The 22,800-nt window shown below is 55.4% G+C and overlaps 1 protein-coding gene across 3 annotated transcripts; it reads left to right on the top strand.

Moving 5' to 3' along the window:
• Positions 1 to 10,162: 10,162 nt before the first annotated feature.
• Positions 10,163 to 21,698, top strand: TDRP (testis development related protein). 3 transcript variants are annotated; one of them, XM_053655373.1, is made up of 5 exons: positions 10,163 to 10,634; positions 17,311 to 17,432; positions 18,205 to 18,346; positions 18,469 to 18,572; positions 19,389 to 21,698. In XM_053655373.1, the coding sequence occupies exons 1-5, from the start codon at positions 10,404 to 10,406 to the stop codon at positions 19,735 to 19,737; spliced, it is 948 nt and encodes a 315-aa protein (XP_053511348.1). In that variant the 5' UTR covers positions 10,163 to 10,403; the 3' UTR covers positions 19,738 to 21,698. The 3 variants fall into 3 exon arrangements, with proteins under 3 accessions (XP_053511348.1, XP_053511349.1, XP_036985433.2); XM_053655374.1 differs by lacking the exons at positions 17,311 to 17,432; positions 18,205 to 18,346 and adding an exon at positions 11,074 to 11,118 and having other exon boundaries at positions 10,169 to 10,649; positions 19,389 to 21,641; XM_037129538.2 differs by lacking the exons at positions 17,311 to 17,432; positions 18,205 to 18,346 and having other exon boundaries at positions 10,174 to 10,634; positions 19,389 to 21,639.
• The last annotated feature ends 1,102 nt before the right edge of the window (positions 21,699 to 22,800 follow it).

The raw sequence follows: 22,800 nt of genomic DNA, 5'->3' as shown, positions 1-22,800 counted from the left end.
CTCCTCGTGGTCTTTCCTGCCAGGGAACTGACAGGTGGGACTGGGCACTGGGCCCTCGACCCAGATGCTGTGGACAGAGGCTCATACTAGTGTGCAGAGGGGACCAGGCCTCCTGGGTCCTGGGTGGCTACTAACCAGCAGGGTGCGGCAGGGGCTGTTTTCACCAACAAGGACGGCTCGGCCAAGGGCCGCCCTCCCACTGTCCTCCTGCGCAGCAGCCGGGGGCCGGCTCCCAGAAGTGTCCCGGCCACTAGCACCAGGCTGCCCGCTCACGGGGGGCATCCGACGCCCGGGTCCTCAGACCTGCAGGCGGGCAGAGCAGGTTTGCCCGTGCGGCCCGGCCACCTGGGCACAGGTGGCACCACACTGACCAGAGCTGGTGCTTCGTGGAGGAGGTCGTAGAAAACGCTTTTCTGAGACACGGGCACTAAGACCTGTTCGGGGCACGTGCCAGTGAACTGGCTACCGTCACACACTCGCTGTGGTTCTGTCACTGACACTCTCGCTCCCACACCCTGCGTTCTCCCCGGGACGTCTCAGTGGCCTCTGCTCTGTGGAGACGGACCCACAGGACTTGGACCAGCTTCCACGCTCCTGAACAGGGTACCCCCACCCAGATAGGGGCACCCCCACACCTGCATGGCATGGCATCTCCAAGGGGTGCCCCTCGTGCACTCTTGCCAAAAGTGCAATCGTCCATGTGAGCTTTTCTGTATTCTCATCTAATTGGGAGTTTACCAAACTCGACCTCCACAGTTGGCAGGACTCAGTGTGGAGACACAGGGACAGGGACACGCGCACTGTGACGGGGCAGGAACCAGGGAAGCCGTCCCAGAAGAGGCACAGCCGCCGGCCCCGGGCAGACAGGACGAAAACAAGCACTGACAATGTGACTAGATGAGAATTCAGATAATCTCTGAAAGCAGGTCCTGTCGATGTGGAACAGAGACCTTTGGAGAGATGCTTTAGGGTACAGCTGTTAACCTTTCCAAGCTAATTACAGTCGGCAGAGCTACAAATGGATGCAAATATACCTGCTTTGCATCAGTTTTCTCCAAGATTACTACTTCTAGGGATTTCCTCTTTTCTCTTCATTTTTTATTTTGAAAGTGCTGCCCTCTTAACACTGTGTATATGTAGCCACTAAGGGGCTCCCTAAACAGCGGATTGTATCCAGGCACACAGACTGCTCCTTTGACATTACTAATTACAAACAGGCTCGGGCCCATCCCCCCCCCCAGGAACCCTGCACAGCCCCCCCCCGCCCCCAGCAGGCAGCTCCCCAGGTAGCAGAGGAGGAGGAGCAGCCACAGAGGGAGCGGGAGCTGCCACGTCACCCTGAAGGCAGCTGGTGTGCCCGGGACTCTGGACGGCAGGCCAGTCCAGTGCTGATGGCCAGCGGCCCCAGAGCAGGGTCCCCTGGACCTCAGCTGCACACGGGGACACAGTGGGAGGTGAGTTAGGTGCCTGGTGCCTTTTTCCTTAGATCACTGAGTCTTAATCTAAACTCCTCTCTCCCTGAACCTCCGCTCCAGTTCAGCTGCTTTTCACTGACCCTGGGCATGGGCTTCAAAGCCTGAGACCAGAGTTCTTTCAGGAACCTGGGGCGAGAGGGGAGGGGCTGTGACGAGGACTTGGCTCCTCTAGACAAGGAAGCAGAGGTCCCGAGTGGACCCCTGCCCTCCGGTTCTGGGTGGGACTACTGAATGCTGCTCCCTCGGCCCATTCCCATCTGTGCACAAAAGGGATTTATTTGTCTGCGGAATCTCGGCATCAGAGCTTTTAGTAATAACCGCACTTCCTTCAACTGGAAACTTAGTCTCTCCCTGCTCCCCAAACCAAAACATCTCAGCTCACTGAGGAAGGAAGGAAGGAAAAGGCTCAGGAAGGACCAGGCACAATGGACTCAGTGCAGCCGGAAGTCCACCGAGTTCAGCAGCTCTGCTGGTCGCCGGGTCAGTTGGCCGGGCGGAGCATCCAGGTGAGAGCTGGTGGCCTTGTCTCTGCTGCTCTCGGGATTTCTGGGGATTGTCTACGTCCCTCCACTTGCCTGCTCATTGATGGCTAAATGCGTGTGAGCTCCTCCTTGTCGTTGCTCTGCTAATCAGCTTCTGACTTTGCCAGTTTGGGAGCAACATGACAGACAGTATGGTTACTTTTTAAAAGGCAGAAAAAACAATGAACAGAAGAATTCTTACACAGAAACAGATTCAGAAGAAGGCTCCCCAATGCAGCGAACGTCATCCGCGTGCACCAGTTCCCTGTGGCTACCGGGACATGCTCCCACGAACCTGGTGGTTTAAAGGACACGTGTGGTCTTGCTGTTTGGGAGCTGGGTCTGGAATGGGTCCCAGGGCCTGACAGCAAGGATGGGGCCACTCTTGCAAGTGGGAGGGTTGAACCTGCTCCTGGACGCTGGGGCTCCTGGCCACCGGGGCTGCTGCTTCTCCCTCTGTCTTGCTGGACTGCCGGCCCCCTTCCTGGCATGGGGCCCACCCCATTAGTCCAGCACAGTCTCCGTAGTCTGAGGTCCGCCTTAGCCAACAGCTTCACCTGCAGCCTTTCTCCCCTGTGCCGATCTCCTAACACACTTGCAGGTTAGGAGGGTCAGGAGGTGGGCAGCTGGGGGGGGCCCTGTGCACGAGGGGTTCATGTTACTGTTGCTCACTTTAGTGCCTTTTCAGTATTATTTTCTAAAGGAACACGTATAGTGCTTAGAGTAAAAACGTTTTCCTTTCCTCCTCAGTCTGGGAGAAACCTTCCTAGAAGCTGAATGTAATGAGCCTGCGCATCACATTCTGACAGATGGACACGCCCTGTTCTCACAAAGGGCCCTCGCTGTCCCTGCTGTCAGCGTTCCAGAGGAGGGTCTGCGTCTCAGGTCTCACCTGTGCCGTCCCCGGCGGGTCGCCTCCCAGCGTGGAACCATGGCCCCTTTAGGGGCGCCTTGTCACTATGGACACCTCGGCCAGCACCTGTCCACCTGCAGCCCCGCCCAACACCTGTCACATTCATACCTGCTGTTGTTAGACCGTCCTCAGTCCCCACTCTCAAGCCAGCTTTGTCACCCAGAAACTGGAGTGAGTACGGAGCATCCTACAGACCTGGAGGGTCCCCGTTGCGTCCCATGTGCACTGCGATAGAGCGCACGCTGTCCCCTGCTCCTGTCCGAGCCCTGACTGTCCTCGGCCTCTTCAGACGGGATGCCTGAGTGAGCACAGGTCCGTGGTCGCTGGCTCTGCTGCCACTGGAGGAGCAGGGCTCCAGCTCACTCTCTGCCTCCCGAGTCCTTGGACAACAAGTCCTGGGTGTCCACTGAAGGAGCAGTACATGCCCCCCAGAATGTCCCACATGGTGACTCTGACCACGTAGAGCTCAAGGCTCTGAGATGTGCAGGTCATGACATTTCCTGCACAGATGGACCCTGGTCTCCCGGTCACAGTTCCACAGGCTGCTGCCCTGACCCATGCCCCACAAACATGCCTGTGTCACAGAAGTCTAGAGTGGGCCCTCACTGCATCTCTGGGTCCCTGCTTTGCTGCTGTGTGTGCAGAACAATGCTGAGTTGGCCAAAAAGTCCATTACATTTTCTCCATGAAAAAATAACACAATTTTTCTTTTCGTTTTCACAGAAACTTGATCGATTAGGATATTTTAAGTATGCAGGCTGTCTCCCACTATTGGCTTCTAGTGGGCAGAGGCCAGGGGTGCTGCTAAAATCTTCCAATGAAGAAGACGGCCTCACAGCAAAGGATTATTTGGCCAGAATGTCAATAGTACCGAGAAACTTTGCAAACCACTTCTGACACAGTCACAGCACCTTCTCCACACACTGCACAACTCTTTCTGCATTTTAGTCGTGTTTTTGCCTTTCTTGAAATAAGAAAGCACAACATGCCAAAAATGTTGTGTCTCTTCTTCCATCTTCAGTATTAAAGTGGCTGCACAAAAATTCACCAGTGTTAAGGTTTTTTAAATGCACGCTGAAAAGACAGCTATTGATCAGACTCTTAATAGAATAGAATCTAACAAAATTGTTTCCAATCAAGGTAAAGCTGCCGCGCTACTAGAGGCAGGGAGAAACCGAAGGGCCTGCTCGGCCAACCAAATACGATGCCCCTAGCGCTTCCTCCGGAGGAGGAAGGAATTAATTAAAATCACTGACCTTTCCTCTGGTGACAAAGAGGATGCAGAGTAACTGGAGGCGGAGGGCCCCCAACCCGGAAAAGTGGGCATCCTGAGTGGGGACCTCGACGGGTGGCGAGCCCTCCTGGGAGGGGCAGGTGGGGGCTCCCTCCGACCTTCTGCTCAGTTTCCAGGACAGGAGGGCGAAGCTGTGTCAGCCCCTCATTCAGGGCCCTGTGCCGGCTGCGGAGGGGGGCAGCGGGCGGGGGGCCCCGCTGGCACTGAGCGCAGGGACCCGGGAGTTTAGTGCCCGGGAGCGGTGGGGCAGGGTGTGCTGGACGATGTGACCTAAGGGGTTTCTGCTGAAAGCAGCCAGGTAATGGGATCCACTCGTGGCCAGCGGGAGGCCTTTGATCAGACAGCAGGTGGGGATGTGACTCAGCAGGGTTCCTGCTGGCAAAGGCCAGACCGGACGCAGCAAAGGTCAACCCTAGAGGTCGAGGCCGAGGACCCAGACTGCCGCTGGGTTGAAGCCTATTAACCCGTGAACCAGTTCGGACGGACCCACAGGGCCCCTGACGCGTTGAGCGCAACCAGAGCGCGCTTGACTGGGCTCATCTACCCGCCTCCCGCCCCCGTGCCCCAGCCCGTCACCATGGAAACCCTGGCGCATAGCGTCAGTCCCTCCCCCAACGCCTCCCAGCATGCTCTGCGAAGGCAGCCCTCCCCCCAAACCCTGTCCTGGCCAGAGGTGGGGGGCGTCCGCCGCACGTGGCAGGGGGTGGACTTGCCGAGAGTCACAGCTGGTATGCAGAATATAGGAAAGTAGCCCTGACCCATGTGGCTCAGTGGGTTGGGAGTTTTCCCCACAAATCAAAAGGTGACCTGTCCAATTACCGGTCAGGGCACAGGCCTGGATTGTGGGTTTGGCCCCTGCTGGGGCGCACACCACTGCAACCACACTGACGTTTCCTTCGCTCTCCCTTCTCCTGTGAAAGTAAATAATTTAAAAAGAAAAGTATACAGAACAACCAAACAAATTTTACATTACCATACACGGATTGTTAATAATACCGTGTGCGTTCTGTTTAATTTCAGGAATGTGCGCTTGCCGTCTTCACCATCATTCTATGTATATTTGGATACAGTCACTGGGGTGTTGCAGGGGTTTTAAAGTTAAAAATAAGAGAAATAAGAACAAATCCATCTAATTTATATCTACTGTAACTTGCTATCGCAGTGTGCAAATTGTTCATGTTTTACACAGTAGTAACTCTTAATTCAAAACAGCGAATGCTTTTTGAACACTTTACATACATACTAGATATATATGTCTTGTATCTGTCATATGTCATGGATATGCCTGGATGTAAGAATTCATCTATTCAACTACAGAAGCCAAAATGGAATTTCTCCCCACGCTACTTCCCACAGGTGAGGAAAAATCCTTGCAAGGCTTGTTTTTTATAAGTAGAGCTGAAGCTGTAATCCGAGTCGATGTGCTCCGAATTCTGTGTTCTTTCCATTCAAAGAGATAATGCATATAAAATACTAGTAAAACCAGTGGTATGCAGTAAGCACTCAAATGTTGGCTGTAGTTTCAGTTTTACTTCTACTTAATTTTCAAATTAAGAGAAGTAGCTGATGAATTAGTGACTACTTCACACATACTCTCCTCGCTATAGTAAGCACAGGATGTATGGGAGGTGTCTGAGATGGTCGGAAGGTGCAGGAGGTTATTTTAATACGCACCAAGGATGGTGCAGAGGAAGCAGGCTGGGAGGACAGACGTAAACTTTAATATGTCAGGGTAGGCACGCCGACCTTCCAGGCCACACTGACCCTAAAGGTCATGGAGCACCTTGCCCTTCCAGGTGTTGGAGAGGAGTGTCCCCTCCATGTGGTAAGCGTGGCCACCACCATTGGTCAGGCACACCTGCCTGACGAGCGCTCTGGCCAGGGCCACTACGTCCCCAGACAGGGGGCCTGGCCCACCTCCCCGGAACAACACAAGTCCTGTCCTCCCTTTTTGGAGCAGCCTCTGCTTTCCCACCTCTGGGAAGAAGCTTGCCACTTGCTGTCTCCTGAGGTTGTTCATTCCGTCAGAAGCAGCCTGGATTTCTGGAAAGTTCTCTGTGGCACCCCACATTGTACTTGCATTTAAAAGTAACTTTGCCAGAGTATAATCTCACTGAGTCCAGCTTCCAGTCCCAAGTGGCGTGGTTGGTTGCTGTTCCAGAAGGAAGAGTTTCTATACTAGTGAAGGTTCATCGGCTCTATGAGCCAATACGGGCAATTCAGGCTGAAGTTAACTTTTTCCAGCAAAGGGCTCAGGAAACAGAAGTCTCTTTTTCGTCCAGAAATGAATCCTCTGTGTGAGGATTGTGTAACCGAATGCAGGCCCGGCTGCTTGCCGCTAGGAAAGCCAATACTCTGGAGGCAGGTGCCAATGTAAAAGGAAAGGGGTTTATTTTCACTGCCGGCCACCTGGAAGATGGGGACTCTTGGCTCACAGCCCATCCCCCACCCTCTCAGTGCAGGCAGAGGCTTTTATAAGGAGGGCAAGGGGAACAGAACAAAGCGATCAAGGGAGGGAGTTGAAAAGTTCTCTACCTGCAGACAAGCACAATCCATTCCAATAAAGGCAAGTGACTGTCCGGTGTGCGTCACCCTGGTTTAGTCATCCTGGCTTGTCATTTTGGCTTTACATCATCCAGGCTCTACAGTTGAAGGTCAGCAAATCCCTCAGAGCTGGGATGCTTGAAGGTCAGAGTCTGTATCTTTTGAAGTCAGTTCCTGGGATTCTTATAGAAACAGGCTGTTCATTTACAAGCTACACATTAGTCAGAATCTGCACTTACAGAAACAGTGTGGAAAGAATGTTGAGTGGGTTCCAATTTCCCACAATTACAATTTTCCACTATTACAGATCCCCCTTCCAATCTCTCTTCTATGTCTATGGAAGTTTTGGCTAAAGCCAAAACATTTAAGAAAATTAGAAAAATTCTGGATGCAGTGTAGTTCATAGGTGAAAAATAAAATTTTAGAGACAATCCACTGAATTAGAGTTTAATATTTATAACTGTGTATAATGGATTCTATTGAAACATTTTTCCCCTAAAATCGCCCTCATTTTTTATCAAAGAGCCAAATCAAGACCAATTCATTTCCTGCATTAAGTCCATTTCAATTTGACCTGATTATTTGCATGAACTCAATAGGAATAGCAACTGATTGTGTAGGCTTTCCTATATATACTTTATTGGGATGTTATAAGGAATTTGTAGATTGAGCTTTCATTAGCCTCTCGGGGCAAAGAAACCAAGCTGCACAGTAGCCATAAAGCTTTGCCTGCAGTACCTATACGTTTGGGTAAACTCAAGTTCTGGAGGTCCTCAAAATGCCTTGAGGTTCTTCCCTGCCATCTCCCAGGAAAGCAACCTTTGTTCCTTACCTGAAAGGTGCCATGTACCTTCTGAATAAGCCAGGGGCCAGGCCATGTCTCCCAGGGGCTTTTATTGACTCCAAAGTAAGTCTTTATACCTTGAAGCTTTTTGCTAACATTCAGAGTCTAGGCAGGTCTCCTGCAGACATGACCTTTTGGTCAAAGTCTTGGTTAATAAATCCACAATTGGAAACTGGAAGAGATCAGATTTCTATTAGATTCATGCAAATAAATGTATTGCTATGAAAAATAATATACTCATTAAGAGTTTCCAAATTCTGGACAGATCAGGTGGAGAGAAAAATATAAATGCTTCAATATTGTTACAATTTACCTAATTGGTATATGAAAACAAGTTTTTTTTTTTATAAATCAACAAGCATCACTTAATTTTACAAAATTTGTCGGTGAATAAATGATGGTCAAATTTCTAGAACTTGTAAGAAGCACTTCTTAGAATTCCAGAATGCCTGAAGCCTCTCTGCCCCAGAAATGATGCAAAATGTTGTTTAAAATGGCTTGGAATTTAGCTTTTTGATATAGGAAGCCTGGCTTGCTCCTTCCAGACTGTCCTGGATTTGCAGGAGGTTGCTATTTACAATGAAAACTTTGGAAGCACAGAAATGTGCCTGTGCCCAAGGGAGGAAGGCAGCGGTGGGCACAGGCCCTGTGCTCTCTGTGTGAATGACAAGACCTGGTTTATTTGTTGAAATATCCTGAGTTGGTTTTCCCTGTTTTGTCTGCAGTGTCCTTGAAGGCTGTGCTTTTGGATCCTGGCTTTGTTTTGTAAGCTGTTTCATGGCGCTTGTGCCTGCAGCCTGTTTATTTGACCATGCCAGCCGGCCCGGGCGCGAGCTCATCACATTCACTGTGTTGGTAGTGGGCCCTGGAACACCCCCACCCACGCCCCATCTGTGTACCTAGTTCTGTAAGCCCTTTAAGCCCAGAAGTCTAAGCTTATTTGACCTGGTTTGAAAAGGTGTGTCTATATAAATTTTTAACATTCTTATATGTTCCCATGAGTTTCTAAATTTAACTTCCACTGGCTAGAGTATTTTTTAGCAGGCATTCTGAGGCTCTACATCGGTGTGCAGTATTTGTGCCTGGGGGGTCCAGAGACATTTGGGGTCCTGGAGAGCCTATGCCAGCGTGTCTCATGATTCTGCGACTCGCCGAAAATGTAAGCTATCTGCTTTCCAGGTGTCTGGCTGGAATTTAAACTTTGGCTTCTCCCACTTGGCCCCTTGGCCCGTCCAGGTCCTACCCACACGGCCGCAGAGGTCCCTGAGCCCTCACAGGGGTCGTGCTTGGGGCTCCTGTGGGCCTCTCTCCCCACAAACTCAGAGCCTCTTTTCATTTGAAAATTTTTGCTGCTGATCACATCTGAAAAACAAAAAAATCCAAAGGGTACATTTGATTTTTTTTAGTAGTAAGCTTACAGTGCTAAAAAAGTATTTCCAGAAACATACAGTTTTGAGATCTCTTTGTAAGTAGTGCATGAATACATATACTTCGTGGGAAAAGGTAGGCAACCCCGAAGTATAATGGGTAAAACACTCTTCCGTAGAAGTTAACTGGCTGGACCGGAGGGCACGCACCAAAACTTGGCAGATGCCGACGAATAGGCCAAGTCGGCCTTCGGCCTTCAGCAGTGCCTAATGTCGACACCAGTCCCTTTCAGGTCTCGCCTTCATAAGTCGTTACCACTTTGACGGGGGGGGGGGTGGGGGTGGCAGAAGGCATTTCATGCTAATTTGAACTTCTCTTTTTATAATGGAGTTGATATCTCTTTGTATTTTATTGCTTGGCCCTTTTCTGAGACAGAAACCAGCCATGTTGGACTTCAGAGCAGTAACCTGCTTCTGCCTGGACGCTCCGGGCAGGGTGCAGGCCGGGGTATCCGGCTCACTGTGCTGTGAGTGCGACCTTGGCCGGGAAAAGTGCTGACCTCGGGTCGTCAGGCTCCCCGAGCCCAGCGCCAGGGCGCCGCGCTCCTCTCGCATGTTTGGTCACAGATCATCCACCTACTTGGGCCGAGGGCGCAGATGCTGGTGCACCCGACGCACCTGCCTCCACGCTACTGTGGGGCTCATCCCGTACCTGCAGGTCCCATTCCCCAGCGCCCCGCCGCCCAGACACTAGAAGCCGCTTGGCTAATCCGGGGGACTCTCTGCGCCGCGTGACCACCGGGTCTCAGCCCGGCCCGTCTGGGGCGCTGCACAGCCGGATACTTGGGGCCACAGCGTCGCCCGCGGATGCAGCGAGGCCCCTGCGCGTGGGTGGACCTCGCTCCAAGGACACAGCGGTCACCAGCCTGCGGCGTCGCCAGTCACAGCGAGCGGGCCGCCTACGGGTACCTTCCTGTGACCGTATCTCCAGCCCCCGGCGCCCCCGCCCCCCTGACGACTGTGGGCATGCGCACGGGCCCGCTTAGCGTCCTGCGGCCGTTGCCATGGGTACCGGAGCCCCAGCGCCCCGCCCCCAGCGCCAGCGCCAGCGCCCCGCGGACGAGGCCTCGCCCCAGGCCGGGTGAGGGGGTCGGCAGGGATGGAGGCGGAGAGCCGGTGGGGGTGGGGCCTCTTCCTGGGTGGCCCGGGTGGGGCGGGGCCTGGCCGCGGGGCGGGGTCCCCCTGTGCGGGCCGAGGGGCCTGGCCGGGGATTGGCCGGGTTTGGTTTGGGTCTGGGTCGGTGTCCTTGCTGCGCAGGGTCGGTGACGAGGGATGTGGGCCTTGTTGGGGGTAGGGACCCTGTCCCGAGTGGAGGTGGGGACCCGCGGTGGGTCGGAAGCGTGGCGGAGTAGGGGGCGCAGGGCGGGTCCGGGTCCGGGAGGGTGATGTGGCCCCGCCCGCCCGTCCCCGCCCCCCTCGCGGCGTCCCAGCCCCGTTGGAGCCGCCGCCCCAGCTTCCGCGCGCTGCGCCCAGCCGGACAGGGGCGCACGGACGCGCGGACGCCGGAACCCGGCCGGAGCATGTGGAAGCTGGGACGCGGCCGGGTGCTTTTGGACGAGCTCCCAGAGGAGGAGGACGGTCTGGCTGGGGGTCCGCCGCCGTCCGCCGACGCACAGGTGAGGGGCGCGCAGGTGGGGGCCGCGCAGGTGAGGCCAGGGCCACGCAGACGGTGGCGCGCAGGTGAGGTTGCGCAGGGGCGGCGCAGAGATGGGGGTGCAACGTAACGGTGCGCAGGTGCGGCCTGGGCCCTGCGGCCCGTTAGTCTTCCGTGTTGTCCACCCCCACTCGAGATCAGGAACACGGGGCAGGGGAGGGGGTACCTGCGACGCTCGCGCGTGGCCGTGGCCTTGAGGCTGCGGTGGACGCTGCGCGGGCCCTGGCAGGTTGCCCACCCGGAGCGAAACAGCGGGCAAGGCCCGAGTCGCTGCGAGCTGCGCGCGCCCGCCCGCGGGACCAGAAAGCTCTTGGCCACCACAGCAGCGTGCCAAGTGGACGCGACGCTTGTTTGGATAACAGCTATTTCCCTTTCTTAAACCTTTGATTGTCTGGAGGAAGAAGGCAGATGACCTTTATACAGAAATGGAGACACTGGCTCTGCAGGTTTGGAGACATGCTTGGAATGCTCAGAATTTGTTCGTTAAAGAGGACCTCAGGTGGATCCCGTGTGCGGTGCCTACGTGCTCCCCCCTTTTTTCCGATGCGCATTCGCATGTTCATTCCCTTTCCTGGGCCCGGGATTCGGGTCAGAAAATCAGCGCTGTCTTTTGAAGGTGTTCAGAAAGTTACTTTTTTGCCAAATGTTTGGGACCTGCTGATGTGCTAGGAGCTTTTAGGAAGTGAGAGACGATCCGTGTCCTTGGGACTTGTGAGGGCTTCGCGGGTGGTTAACCGGCTCCCGTGATGGAGCCTTGAAACACGCTTCCTGCCTGACCTTCTCTCCGAAGTTACTCTGTGAGAGTAGGAGTGCTGACCGCAGTTTTTAATCTTTTAAATCTCAAAACGTAATGATGGGCATTTATATGAGGTTACAGGGTAATTTAATACTCTAAGTAATTATATTGATTACAGGTAAGCAATATTATTCTTGGATGAACTCTTTTAAAAAAATTTAAGTTGATTTTCCTGTGTTCTGCTTCTCTTTCTCCTGATGAAGCCTAAAAAACCTGTGTTTTTTCCCTCTTAATTTTTATTTTGAAAATTTTCTAACATAAGGAAACGTTGGAAGAATAAGCTATTGAACAGCCAAATGTACTCCATCTAGATCTGACCATTAGTAACACATTCATGAAAGGTTTTTTCTGGTCTTCTGGTTTACAGAATTGTCTATACCCTTTTGCTGTGTCTTTTTGTGTGTGTCTTACAGATTACTTTTTAGGTGCCCGGAACTTTCCACTTAGGTGGAAAACACAGAGTTCCCACACACCCTCTGCCCCCACAGGCACAGCCTCCCCCCATCGCCACCCCATCTGCACACCCCCCAGGACAGCCCCTCATTTCCCTTAGAGTCATTCTGACAAATGTAATATGAAATGTATCCAAGATTATCACGTCACAGAGTTTCACTGCCCTAAAAACTTCCCTGTTCCACTTATTCATCCCTTCCCCACCCCCGATCTGTCACTGTCCCCACACTCTCGCCTTTTCCAGAATGTCACAGGCTTGGAGTCACACAGCGTGTGGCCTTTTCAGGAACATTGGCTCCTTCACTCAGTCACATGCATGTCAGGTCCCCCACGGGTCTTCCCGGCTTGAGAGCACAACTGTTCTTAGTGCTGACACTGTCCCACTGTCTACAGGGGCCGAGGTTTGTTTGTCCATCTCCCACTGAAGGGTGTCCCGGGTGCTTTCGAGTTTCTGCCGTTCTGGGGGAAGCTGCTGTGCACACCCACGTGTGGGTCTTTGTGTGGACGTCGGTCTGTAACACAGATGCACACCAAGGAGCGTGCTTGCTGGGCTGTGACCGGAGCAGGTTGTTTGTGAGAACGTCCAGTGTCTTCCCAGCCGGCCGCCCGTCTGTGCTCCCGCCGGGACCGAGTGCGAGTCCTGCTGCTCCACATCCTCGCTGCCCAGGGTGTGGTCAGGTGTTGGTCATCCCCATGGGTGTGTTGTGGCCTTGTTGTGGTTTTCATTTGCGTTTCCCTGGTGACAGATGAGGCTGGACATCTTTTCATGTGCTCACATGACATCTGTGTATTCTCTGGCCAGGTGCCTGGGAAGATCTTTTGTCCCACTTTTTTAACAAGTTGTTCTGTTTTCTTGTTGAGTTTTAAGGGCTCTTCTAATGTTTTGGATACAAGTGCTCTATCAGGTGCGTCTGCTCCAAATGTCCTCTCCTGGGGTGGTTTTCTTCGTCTCTCACCGGCCTTGGAGCAGAAGGTTTCAGCTTCAGGAAGTCCTGATTGTCAGTTGCTTCTCCTGGGAAGCGGGTCTTCATCGTTGTCTGAGCCATCTGGATGTCCTCTTGTCTTCTAGGCGCGGGACCGGCCGGCTGGCTTTCACGCTGCTTTACTGAGGGTATCTGTGGTTTAATGTGCTGAAACGACTTTTCCATGGAAAACAGACTTTTAAAAATTATTGTGACAGGTTAGTCATGCTCTGAATTTAGTTAATTCCTTTGAGAGGATTGGTCTTGATCTAAAAGCCGGTTTCTGTTAGAAATAAATGTGACAGTTCATGACAAGTCGACCATAAAACCTCTTCCCGCGGAGTTTTATGTGACTTGGAAGAAGGACGAACTCACTGAGTGTGTCGTGTTCAGTGTCTCATTGGAAGGTGCCCCCGGTTCTCATCCTCGACGTCCAGCGCCCCCAGATCGGTTGGCCCGCCCCGCACTGCAGGAGACACACAGGCCGGGGGTGCCCTTGGCCTTGTTCTATGAAGTGTTCAGTTTGCATTCAGATCTGGTGTGCACGACTTTCTTGAAAATTAGGTCACACGGCTATAATCTGTGTTGTTTTTAAAAAGAGAAAAATAGCTAATGTTAGGTTCTAATAACTTTGAGATGCATTCACAGTCGTTACTGGGGTTGAGGATGTTCCTGAAACGTGACAGTTTTGACACTGCAGGGAGTGAATTTCTGGGAGCATCTCCTCAGGCTGTTGAACTCCTTTTTGACATGAGTTCACATCTGTGTCGTATTACTGTGAACGGTGAGGTTCGTGAGGTGACACAGTCGTTACAATTATTTAGCAGTGCAGAGACTGAGGAGGTTCCGTTTCGCTGCGTCTCGAGCTCACTGGAAAACACGCAGCCGCTGTGAGTGTGGGAGGGGCCGTCTGGGTGTCGGATGTTGGGTCTCAGCCTCTTTCTCATGGGAAGTGTTGTTCCATTTTTTATGTGGCTACCGGTGAAACATCTGTGTGTACACGGACACCTCTGTTTAAAATCACAGGTGTGTGCTTCCCCACTGCAGACACAGACCCCATCCCCTCAGCATCGTGGGTCACGCGTGAGGTCCCAGCGCTGCTGCTGGGTGGCCAGTCTTCCAGCAGTGAGCACACACCTCGGCCAGGCTGGGCTCCTGGGGCCTCTCCCCGGGGCCCCCGAGGTGGCTGACCCCCGTCCAGCTTCAGCCTTCTGTGCGTCCTGGAGAGGCCGTGAGTGGCACGGGGGGCACCGACGGCCCGGTGCTGTGAGCTGGGGCCCCAGTGGCTTCGGGCCAGGGGTGCGCCGGGATTTAGCAGCTTTAGATTAATGCCTTGAATAGCAAACCTCAGAGAATTTTTGGCATATTTTCATGTTAAAATTTTAAAAGGCTTAGACATATTTCATGGGCATTCCCCCCAAAAAACAACCCAGGGGCCATTTTGTGTGCTCCTCAATGGGCCCTGGAGACTGGGAGAGTCGGGGCCACGGGCCGCCCTCTGGGTCGGCAGCCCGCCCTCGTCAGCACCGGGCACTGCAGGGCAGGGAGGTTGGCCTTTTGGCATCTCTGGGCCACAGGGCAGGTCCCGAGGTGCTGGGTCCCGCGGTGTCCAATGTTCATTAAAAAAAGGCACTGATCACCACCGTGGAGTGAGCCGCCTGGGTTTCCCTATGCAAATCCCACTGAACAGAGTCCGGGTCACCTGTGGCCATGGTTGCTCCCCTGCCCTCAGCTCAGCTGGCCCAGGCCTCCCGCACCTTGTCCCCGGAGGCGAGGCCAGGGGTGTATGCTGTGTGGGGACCTTGCCTGTGTCTGGTTGGGGTGGGTGTGCGTGGGAGGCGAGGGGCCCGGACAGACAGACACATCCAGGACTCTGCCCGCAAAGTCTGGTGGGGTTGTTTTGAAGCACGACTGGCTGCTGTCACTTTCACTTATTGCAGTGACCACAGAGAGGAGGCCCCGCGTGTCCGGGTGGGAGGCAGGCGAGCACAGGGTGCACTGGGCCGGCAGTTTTGCCCGGAGGAGGGGCCCAAGGCGGGCCAGCAGCGGCTGGTCCTGTCTGAAGATGGGGCACCGTGCACCCCCCGGACTGCTACCATCGGACCAGAGGGGCAGACAGGGACTGGTTTTGGCCTTTGGAAGGTCCCCGGGTCCCTCCGAGAGCACTGGCGGCCACAGCGAGCACTTTATTTTAGCAGGGCCATCCCTGGTCCTCACTGCATCCCTGAGAGTGGACACAGCGAGCGCACAGTGGACGTGGTGCCCCGGCCCTAGTCGTTCATCACTGCTGCTGTGGCCCCTGCGGTCCGAGTGCCCGTGGTCCACACTCGGTGGTTTTTGTCCGTGACGCTGCTGTTTCCAGCAGCCCCCAAGCTCAGGCTGAAGTAGCCTTCTGGCTGCACTCGGGCCGGAAGGCTGGGCATGTCTCATGGACAGAACACAGGGCTTCCTTTGGGCTGGGTGACGTGTGTCAGCACGAGTTCAGTGGCCTGCGGGGCAGCAGTAAACATTAAACGAGGCGTCTGAATCACAGACACAAACGAGGCAGGCCACATGTAGCCTGAGTGCCGAAAACCACGAGCCCAGTGGCCCCTGCATTTCTCGTGAGAGCGGCACGGCGCCGGTTCACTAGGTGTCAGCAGCATGGCTTCCTGGGCGACAGGCCCTGACCGCACCTTACCTCTGGGGCCCTTCGAGGACTGGAGACTCGGAAGCTGTAGAGCCACTAACAAGAGCTTGGACCCAAGTGTGTGCAGGACGGTCTGTGGCCGAGGCCGTCCTGCAGGAGGGAGTAGGTGTGAGAAGGCGGGTGGTGCCCTGCCTCACTTCACATGCCTGCTTTCTAGCTGAGGGGCTGGGCGCCATAGACGGGTGGGGGCTGGGGGGAGAGGGTAGCTGGGGAGAAGGGCATCAGGCAGGAGTAAATGGCTGACTGGGCCGTGGGGCAGCAGCCCCTGTGGGTCTGCGGATGGGAGAGCAGCCTGTGTAACGCGCAGGACGTTGGCGGAGCCGTGGGAGGCCCCGGGGCTCCGACCCCACCGTGTAGGGGACACTGAAGACCCCCGAGTCGGGGCTTCCTGGCGCTTTATGAGGGGGCCTTGTCCGAGGAGAAGGGCTGGCGGCAGGACGCAGGCCATACGGACAGACACCAGGGCCTGAACTCACAGCCGGGTGCACAGGCGAGGACAGTGGTGTGGAAATGGGCGAGGGCCGCCAGCCCGCTTCCCTGGCGGCAGCCACAGTGGACCTCAGCGCACTTGGTCCTGGAGCCCGAAGGCGAGCCCGTCCCGCTGAGGGAGGGAGTGGGACGCACGTCCGGCTTCTGAGAAGCTGCCCTGGGGACCAGAGCCTGTCTCACTGGCTGCAGTGCTGATGGAGCTGGTCTGCTCTGGGTCCCCGGGCCACTGAGGATGCCTCAGAGTTCGGCTGCTTGTTCCGGGGCCTGCGAGCCCGCCATCCAGCCGACAGACCCCGAGAGGCAGAGGGGTCACGTGCACGAGCTCCGAGAAGGCCGTCCCACAGAAGGTCGAGAGGCTCCCGGGGCCTCCAGCCGTGCTGCTCGGCCAAGGTCTTTCCCCGATGGGCCCGACCCAAGACCGGGTGAGACGGGTGGCTGTTTTTCAAGTGCCCCAATCCCAGCCAAAAATAAGAAGGTGCACAAAGCAACAGAAACATGGACCGATCTCAGGAACAAAATAAATGTATAGAAGCTGCGATCTGTGCGTCCCCAGGACTCGCAGAAGTGACATGTGACCAAAGTGTGGGCTTCAGCAGAGAGATGGATGGTGTCACAGGAGCTGAAGACCTAAACTGGAAAAACTTCTGGGGGGACTGTCAGTGGCAGACTGGGCCAAGTAGAAGGAGGAATCAGCAAATGTGAAGACAGGTAACTTGAAATGATCAAGTTAAGAACAAGAAGAAAGAAGGAGGACAGGATTTATAAAGCCCAAGAGACTGGACACAGGCAGGTGGGCCAGCAGGTGAGTAAGGGAGAGCCTGCGTGAGGAAGACCACGGAGGCTGGGAGAAGCGAGGCCCCGGGCAGTGGACGCGGTCCCCAGGGCCCAGGTGGAGCAGCCCTGCGGCCTGGACGCTGCTTCAGCGACAGTCGACCAGGTCAACAAAGATCCCTCTGTGCCTCCAAGGCCGTGGGCCCGCCCAGCCTGCCTGCTCAACACATTAAAGTTGCAGAGACAACTGGAGACGGGGAGCGGTCTCGGTGTCGGGCGCCTGCTCCTGGAAAGGAGCAGGTACTTTCCACACCCGCTGAGTCTTGAGTTTTCTTTCGTTTTGCCCATTTTTCTACTTGCCCTTTTTATAAAGTTTCATAAAACTTTTGATGCTGAAAATGTGGGAATTTTATCATTACATATTGAAAATTTCCCTACTGTTCTGCCGGGGTTTTGTTTGTTTTCCAAATTCACGAAGAACCATGAAGTTTGTGATCAAAAGAAGCATGTCCCCAGGTCCTCCTCCCGACAGGGACTCGGCTCTCAAGCTGTCACCGGCATTTCAGCTGTTTCTCCATGTACGTGGCCGCACGTTCCCAGGTCTGGTGCGTCTCTCCCCGGGGGCGGGATGAGGCTGTGGGAGCGGCCCCCTTCGTGCTGGGGTGTCAGGCCAGGCTTGGGGGCTGTGCTTCCCAGAGCCTCAGAGAGAGGGGGCCCCGCAGGCAGGTGCTGCTGGTCCGGGTGGCACAGAATTCGAGACGGTGGCTTCCCACAGCAGTTCTGTGGTGCGTATGTCCTGACAGCCATACTGCTGCCCGAGACGCGTGGTTCAAAGTTCAAAGTCTGCAGAGCAGGAGACAGTGACCATCCCCCTGTCCACCAGCGCCCCGTCCTCCCCAGTAGACTCTGTGTGTGTAAAGCATGCACACGGCAGCGTGGTAGGTACATGACATGACACGGATCAGTTCACGTACATTGTATACACAGACACGCAAGGACAGACCGTTAAGTGGTCACCCATGACCAGCGCTGTGTCTGCACACGTCTCGGGCTGCGGCTGCTCCCTGGCAGGGCCTGGGCCCCTCGCTCGGCAGGGACGGCCGCCTGTCTGCCCCACCGTCTGCCGCGGGCTGGGAGCTGCCACCTGGTGGGACAGAAGCGTGTTCTCTCACGGGCTTGGTCGCAGGACTCGCTCTGCTCTGAATGGGGATGTCTGTCTCCCTTGTGTGAGCTGCAGTGCTTTGGGGGGGCTGTCATGCGTGTGGTGTTTAAAAGAGATGCTGTAAACATGGTTGAACAGGTGATGGGTACACCGAGTGACCAAGTGTAACTGGCAGTGGGCCAGATGCATTTTGCTCATTTTTTCCTGTAGCTCCGTGTGTCCATCAGTAAATGCAGTCAGTCGGGTCCATGTGCTCGGGGTGAGCGCTCAGGCCTCGTCTGTCCCCCAGGGAGCGGCCTCTGAGAATACCGGTCATCGGTCGGCCACGTCACAGGCTGTTCCCCCACTTACCGTGAGGAGGTTTGGAGAGTGTCCTGCCGAGCGCCAGCCTGACGCATGAGAAGGGCCTGCTGGGGGCCGACGCCTCACCTGGTTCCTGCATCAGAGTCGATCTCTCTCTTAACCTTTGATTAGGTGCAGGGAGCGAGTTTCCGGGGTTGGAAGGAAGTGACCTCGCTGTTCAGTAACGACGATGAACAACACCTCCTGGGAACATGCAGGTCTCCCAAGGCCAGGGGGTAAGTCCCTTGGGATGAGCGCAGTCAGCCCTCGGGAGGGAGCCAAGGGTGGCGGAGCTCCCATCACCAGCTCTGTCTCTCCCCGGAGCGAGGGGCCAGCAGGGCCTGCCCGGGGACTGAGAGCGTCCCTCCCCATGAGCAGACGGCAGACCAGTTTCTCAGACCTACTGTGACCTGGCAGTTGGGCCAGAGCCTGGAAACCCAGGCCGGGGCCCTGCATTAGACGTTCAGTAGTCTCAGAAATTCGGGGGGAAAAAAGTTAAAAATGTGAAGGATGTAAAAGGCTTTAGGAAATGGAATATATTTAAACTGACATGTTGCTGTTCGTTTGTTACAAATATCTTGAAATTTTTCCAAGTGTGATCCATCCCCACCACCAGTTGGCTCTCTCTTCCCTCCGTGGCGGATGGGGTTCCGCGTTCAGTTTTGTCCAGCAAATTACCTGCTAAACGCAAGAGACCAGCGTGCTGGAGGGGGGCCCCTGCAGAAACTCGAGGGGGTGACAGGACAGTCCCTGCACCCGAGTCTGGGTCCTGGGTCCCCTCAACCCGGGCACCGAGCTTCCGAGTGTTGTGGCCTCTCCTCTGAGACCTGGCTCAGCACGTGGGTCTGTGGTCTTCACGCGTGCTTCACGCGTGCCATCGCCCACATGGCGTGCCCGAGTCTTCCTCATTTTTCTGTTAAAGATTCACACTCGGGTTTGTGTTCACTGTCTACCCTGTTCAGAGTGTTGTAGAGAGACTCTTGTATTTATAAAATGGGCAGAGGGGGGGAGCTCCCTGCGTCACCAACATGGAACTCTCTTGTCTCCCACAGAACCAGCTTGCGGTTAAAGGAAGAGTTGAAGATGGAGAAGAAATCTGGATTTTGGGACAATTTGGTTTTAAAGCAGAATTTACAGCCTAAGAAGCCAGATGAGATCGAAGGTTGGGAGCCTCCCAAACTTGCCCTTGAAGATGTGGCGGCTGAGTCGGGTGATGGCCCGAGTGTCCGAGGGCCCCGGCCGGGCTGGGAGGAAGGGGCCAAGGGTTCTGGCAAGTACACCAGCCTGGCTGGCCCGGGAAGCAGCTCGCGCTGGAGCCTGAAGTCCGCAGGGAAGCTGGTCAGCATCCGGCGCCAGAGCCGTGGCGGCCACCTGACGGATACCTGGGAGGAGCTGGAGTGACGTGAGCCGTGCCATCCAAGCGTCTCCCTGCCGCCGCTGCCTGGATATGCTGCTTCGCGATGCACTGTGCCCCGATCCTTAGGTTTGCTGCGCCAGGGTGTCCTTGTTAGTCTGCCGGTCTTTCCCCGATTAGACAGCAGAGTCCCCTCTGCCCGTGTCCCTGTTTGGACTTCCCTCTAGCACGCTGGGTGACGATTTCCAAACCTCTTGACCGCGGGGTCACCGCTGGCTTGCTGCTGCTGTCCTGGGCGTCCCGGGAGCCCGACCCGCAGATGCGGGTGTTGATGCTGCCCTGGGGCTGCTGAGTGTGGTGCGCCACCTTCCCCAGCTGCAGCCCTCGGCTCTGCGGCCGGGGGGCTCCGTGGCTTGTTCAGCACAGCACACCGGACAGAGCAGCTGTGGCAGACGGGCTGTCCAGGTGCCCAGTGAGCCCCGCAGAGGCCGCATCCTGACCTGGCGTCTGCCCTGGGAAATCAGACTTGTTCTCACAACACAGTTAAAGCTGGGAAAGCAAACCACGTTCCCGAGAAGCGGAGGGGGTGTCTGGTCAAGTACCAGACGCTGCTGCACAGAGGCCCTCCCTCCGCAGCAGTGCGGACGGCGCTGCTGCCCTTCAGGTGTTATTTTTACTGCTGGAATTTTACATATTGATCTTTATTTTCTTCTACAAGTTTGTTCTTTTTCGATTACAGATTAAAAAAACACTGTAGAGTGTGGATCAGTTTTCGTAAGTTGATTAGTACTGTGACTTTGTGTGGACTCACTCACCATAGAGTTAAAACTGCATATAAAACACTGGAAGTGCCTCTTTTCTGTGATGCCCAGGCTTCGCTTTGAAAACGAGATGTGCTGTGGCTGCTGCCAAGTCGGGTGGCGACCCCAGCTCGGGCCCCCAGGCTCTGCTCCCGGGGCAAGGCCACGGGCCTGGCTCGGGCTGGCGTGGAAGGAGAGGTTCCGTTCTCTGGTCACACTGTGTTCCCCGCGTGAGAAACACCGGGTGCACCGTGGTGCTGCCACACGTCACCGCGTGTTTGTCTCACTCTTGCTGAATGAGCCCGCACGCTGGCGGCTGGACACCCGGTGGGTCGGTGTGTCCGTCTGTTGTCTGTCATCCACAGACCTCCAGCCTCCGGGGTGCGTGCACGTTGTCCCTCAAGCGTGTCTGCGGACCCCGTCAGTCACCCGTCTCTCTGGCTCCTGTCAGCCATCTGTTCACCCATCCACGTCCTCTCAAAGGAACACATATTTGAGTGTGGGGCCAGGCGCGTGGGTCAGGCGGCGTCGGAGCTGTGACGCGGTGGGGTCCAGACTCTCCTTGCCCCAGGTGAACGGCCCTGCACGTCCCCAAGAAATGTGCCCTGGGCATCGACACACCTGAGCCCAAGGCCCGTGTGTTGGGGACGGACACCGTCCGGGCTCCGGGGCTTTGCGGCCCAGTGAGCAGCTGCCGTGGTCGTGCCGCAGGGACGCCCATCGGGCAGCTCAGGGTGTGGTTTCTCAGGGGAGCACAGCTGGGGTGGGGCTGGGACGTGCACTGTACCTCACTGCTTCGTGTCTTCAAAGGTGATGTGAACGCGTTTTCCTCTCTGGCATCCGGTGAAATGAGAACGGCGGGCTGTGGGCTCTGATGCAAATGCTCACTGGGGTGACTCGGGAGGAGCGTCGTTACCCAGCGGCTCTCTGTTCACAGGGTCAGAAGAGGTTTGATCTGGGGGCTGTGCTCGAAGTCTGTGTGCAGACGGTGCCGCCGTGTGAGGAGCGAGGTGTCTGCTCCTCCTCCTGATGTCCCTTCGTCTCGTAACGTGGGAGGGCTTCTGTCGATGTGAAGTCATCCTTAACGCTAGATTTTTTAAAATAAAACTACTGTTCACACTCTCGCTGTCGGTCGCCTGGTTGCTGGCCCCCCGGGGAAGGTCCACACTCATGGCTGCAGCCCAGGAGCCCGTGCACTTTCCCGGACACTTCAAACCCGGTTTTAAAAGCAGACGCTATACGGAGGAGCTTCGGGAATAAGTGACAGGTTCTGCCCCTGCGGCCGTCTGCCCTGCTGAGGCTGCACCCTGGCTCCAGTTCTGTCTTCAATCTTTATTTTATTCCCTTGTGAGAGAGGCGGGGAGGAAAAGAGAAACACCAAGTGGCTGCCTCCACACACCCCAACAGGGGGTAAAGACCACAACCCGGGCAACTGCCCTGATCGGGGATGGAACCAGCCAACTTTCGGTCCTCGGACCGCACTGCCGCCCACTGGGCCACACAGCCACAGCGGGGTCCAGCTTTTTATTCAGCTTGGTCAGTTGGGTTGGAGCCTGAGCACCCAGTGGGGGGAATACAACGTGCTCACCGTATCTTTTAGGAGGAGCCTTTATCCTTGGAGAGAAGCCTGTTTTGGGAGCAGTGTCCCCTGAGAGGGACAACTTCCCACGGGAACTGGGGACCTCTCACTGGCCACAGGCTGGGACTTCTGGATGGAGGCTGGGTGACTCCAAGGAAAATGGGAAAGGTGTGTTGTGTCCTGGTGTAACCCCTGCCTCTGTGCCCTCACAAGCCCTCCTGCCCTGGTCATCACCGACCAAGGAAGCCCCAGGGTGTGTCGGGTCTGTGCCTCCAACTCCTGTTGTTCCAGAGGAGGCAGGTGCCGAGGGTGGGAGGGGACCCTGCAGCGCCCCCATGCCGCCCCTCCCCCAGGCCCCGCTGCAGGCCCCAGGGACCAGGGACTGGGGAGCGGGGAGCAGGCCCTGGGGCAGGTTGTTTCTGGGAGACTCCAGACACCAGCGGGTGAGGGGAGGGCACAGCACCCTCGGGTTTACCTGGTTCTCTCACTTGATCTTCGAGAGCTTACGTCTTTAAAAAGTAGTAGGAGATAAAAGATTGGAAACATTGGAAAGATATATCAAAATATGGGTGGTATTTAAGTTTTTTGTGTGTATTGGCTTAGAAAACTTTCTACAATGAACACACTTTACTTTTGCAATGAAACAGCAGGGTGAGTACAAAAAGGCAACTAACTTTAGACTGTGAAACATACAGAAAAGACCAAACCCAGTGTTTGCAAATGGCAGCCGA

The sequence above is a fragment of the Artibeus jamaicensis genome, unplaced genomic scaffold (assembly GCF_021234435.1).
Source record: "Artibeus jamaicensis isolate MK-2021 breed Jamaican fruit bat unplaced genomic scaffold, CSHL_Jam_final contig_958, whole genome shotgun sequence".
Classification (NCBI taxonomy): domain Eukaryota; kingdom Metazoa; phylum Chordata; class Mammalia; order Chiroptera; family Phyllostomidae; genus Artibeus; species Artibeus jamaicensis.
The sequence above is the reverse complement of the archived record's forward strand: the minus strand, read 5'-3'. Positions and strand labels throughout refer to the sequence as shown.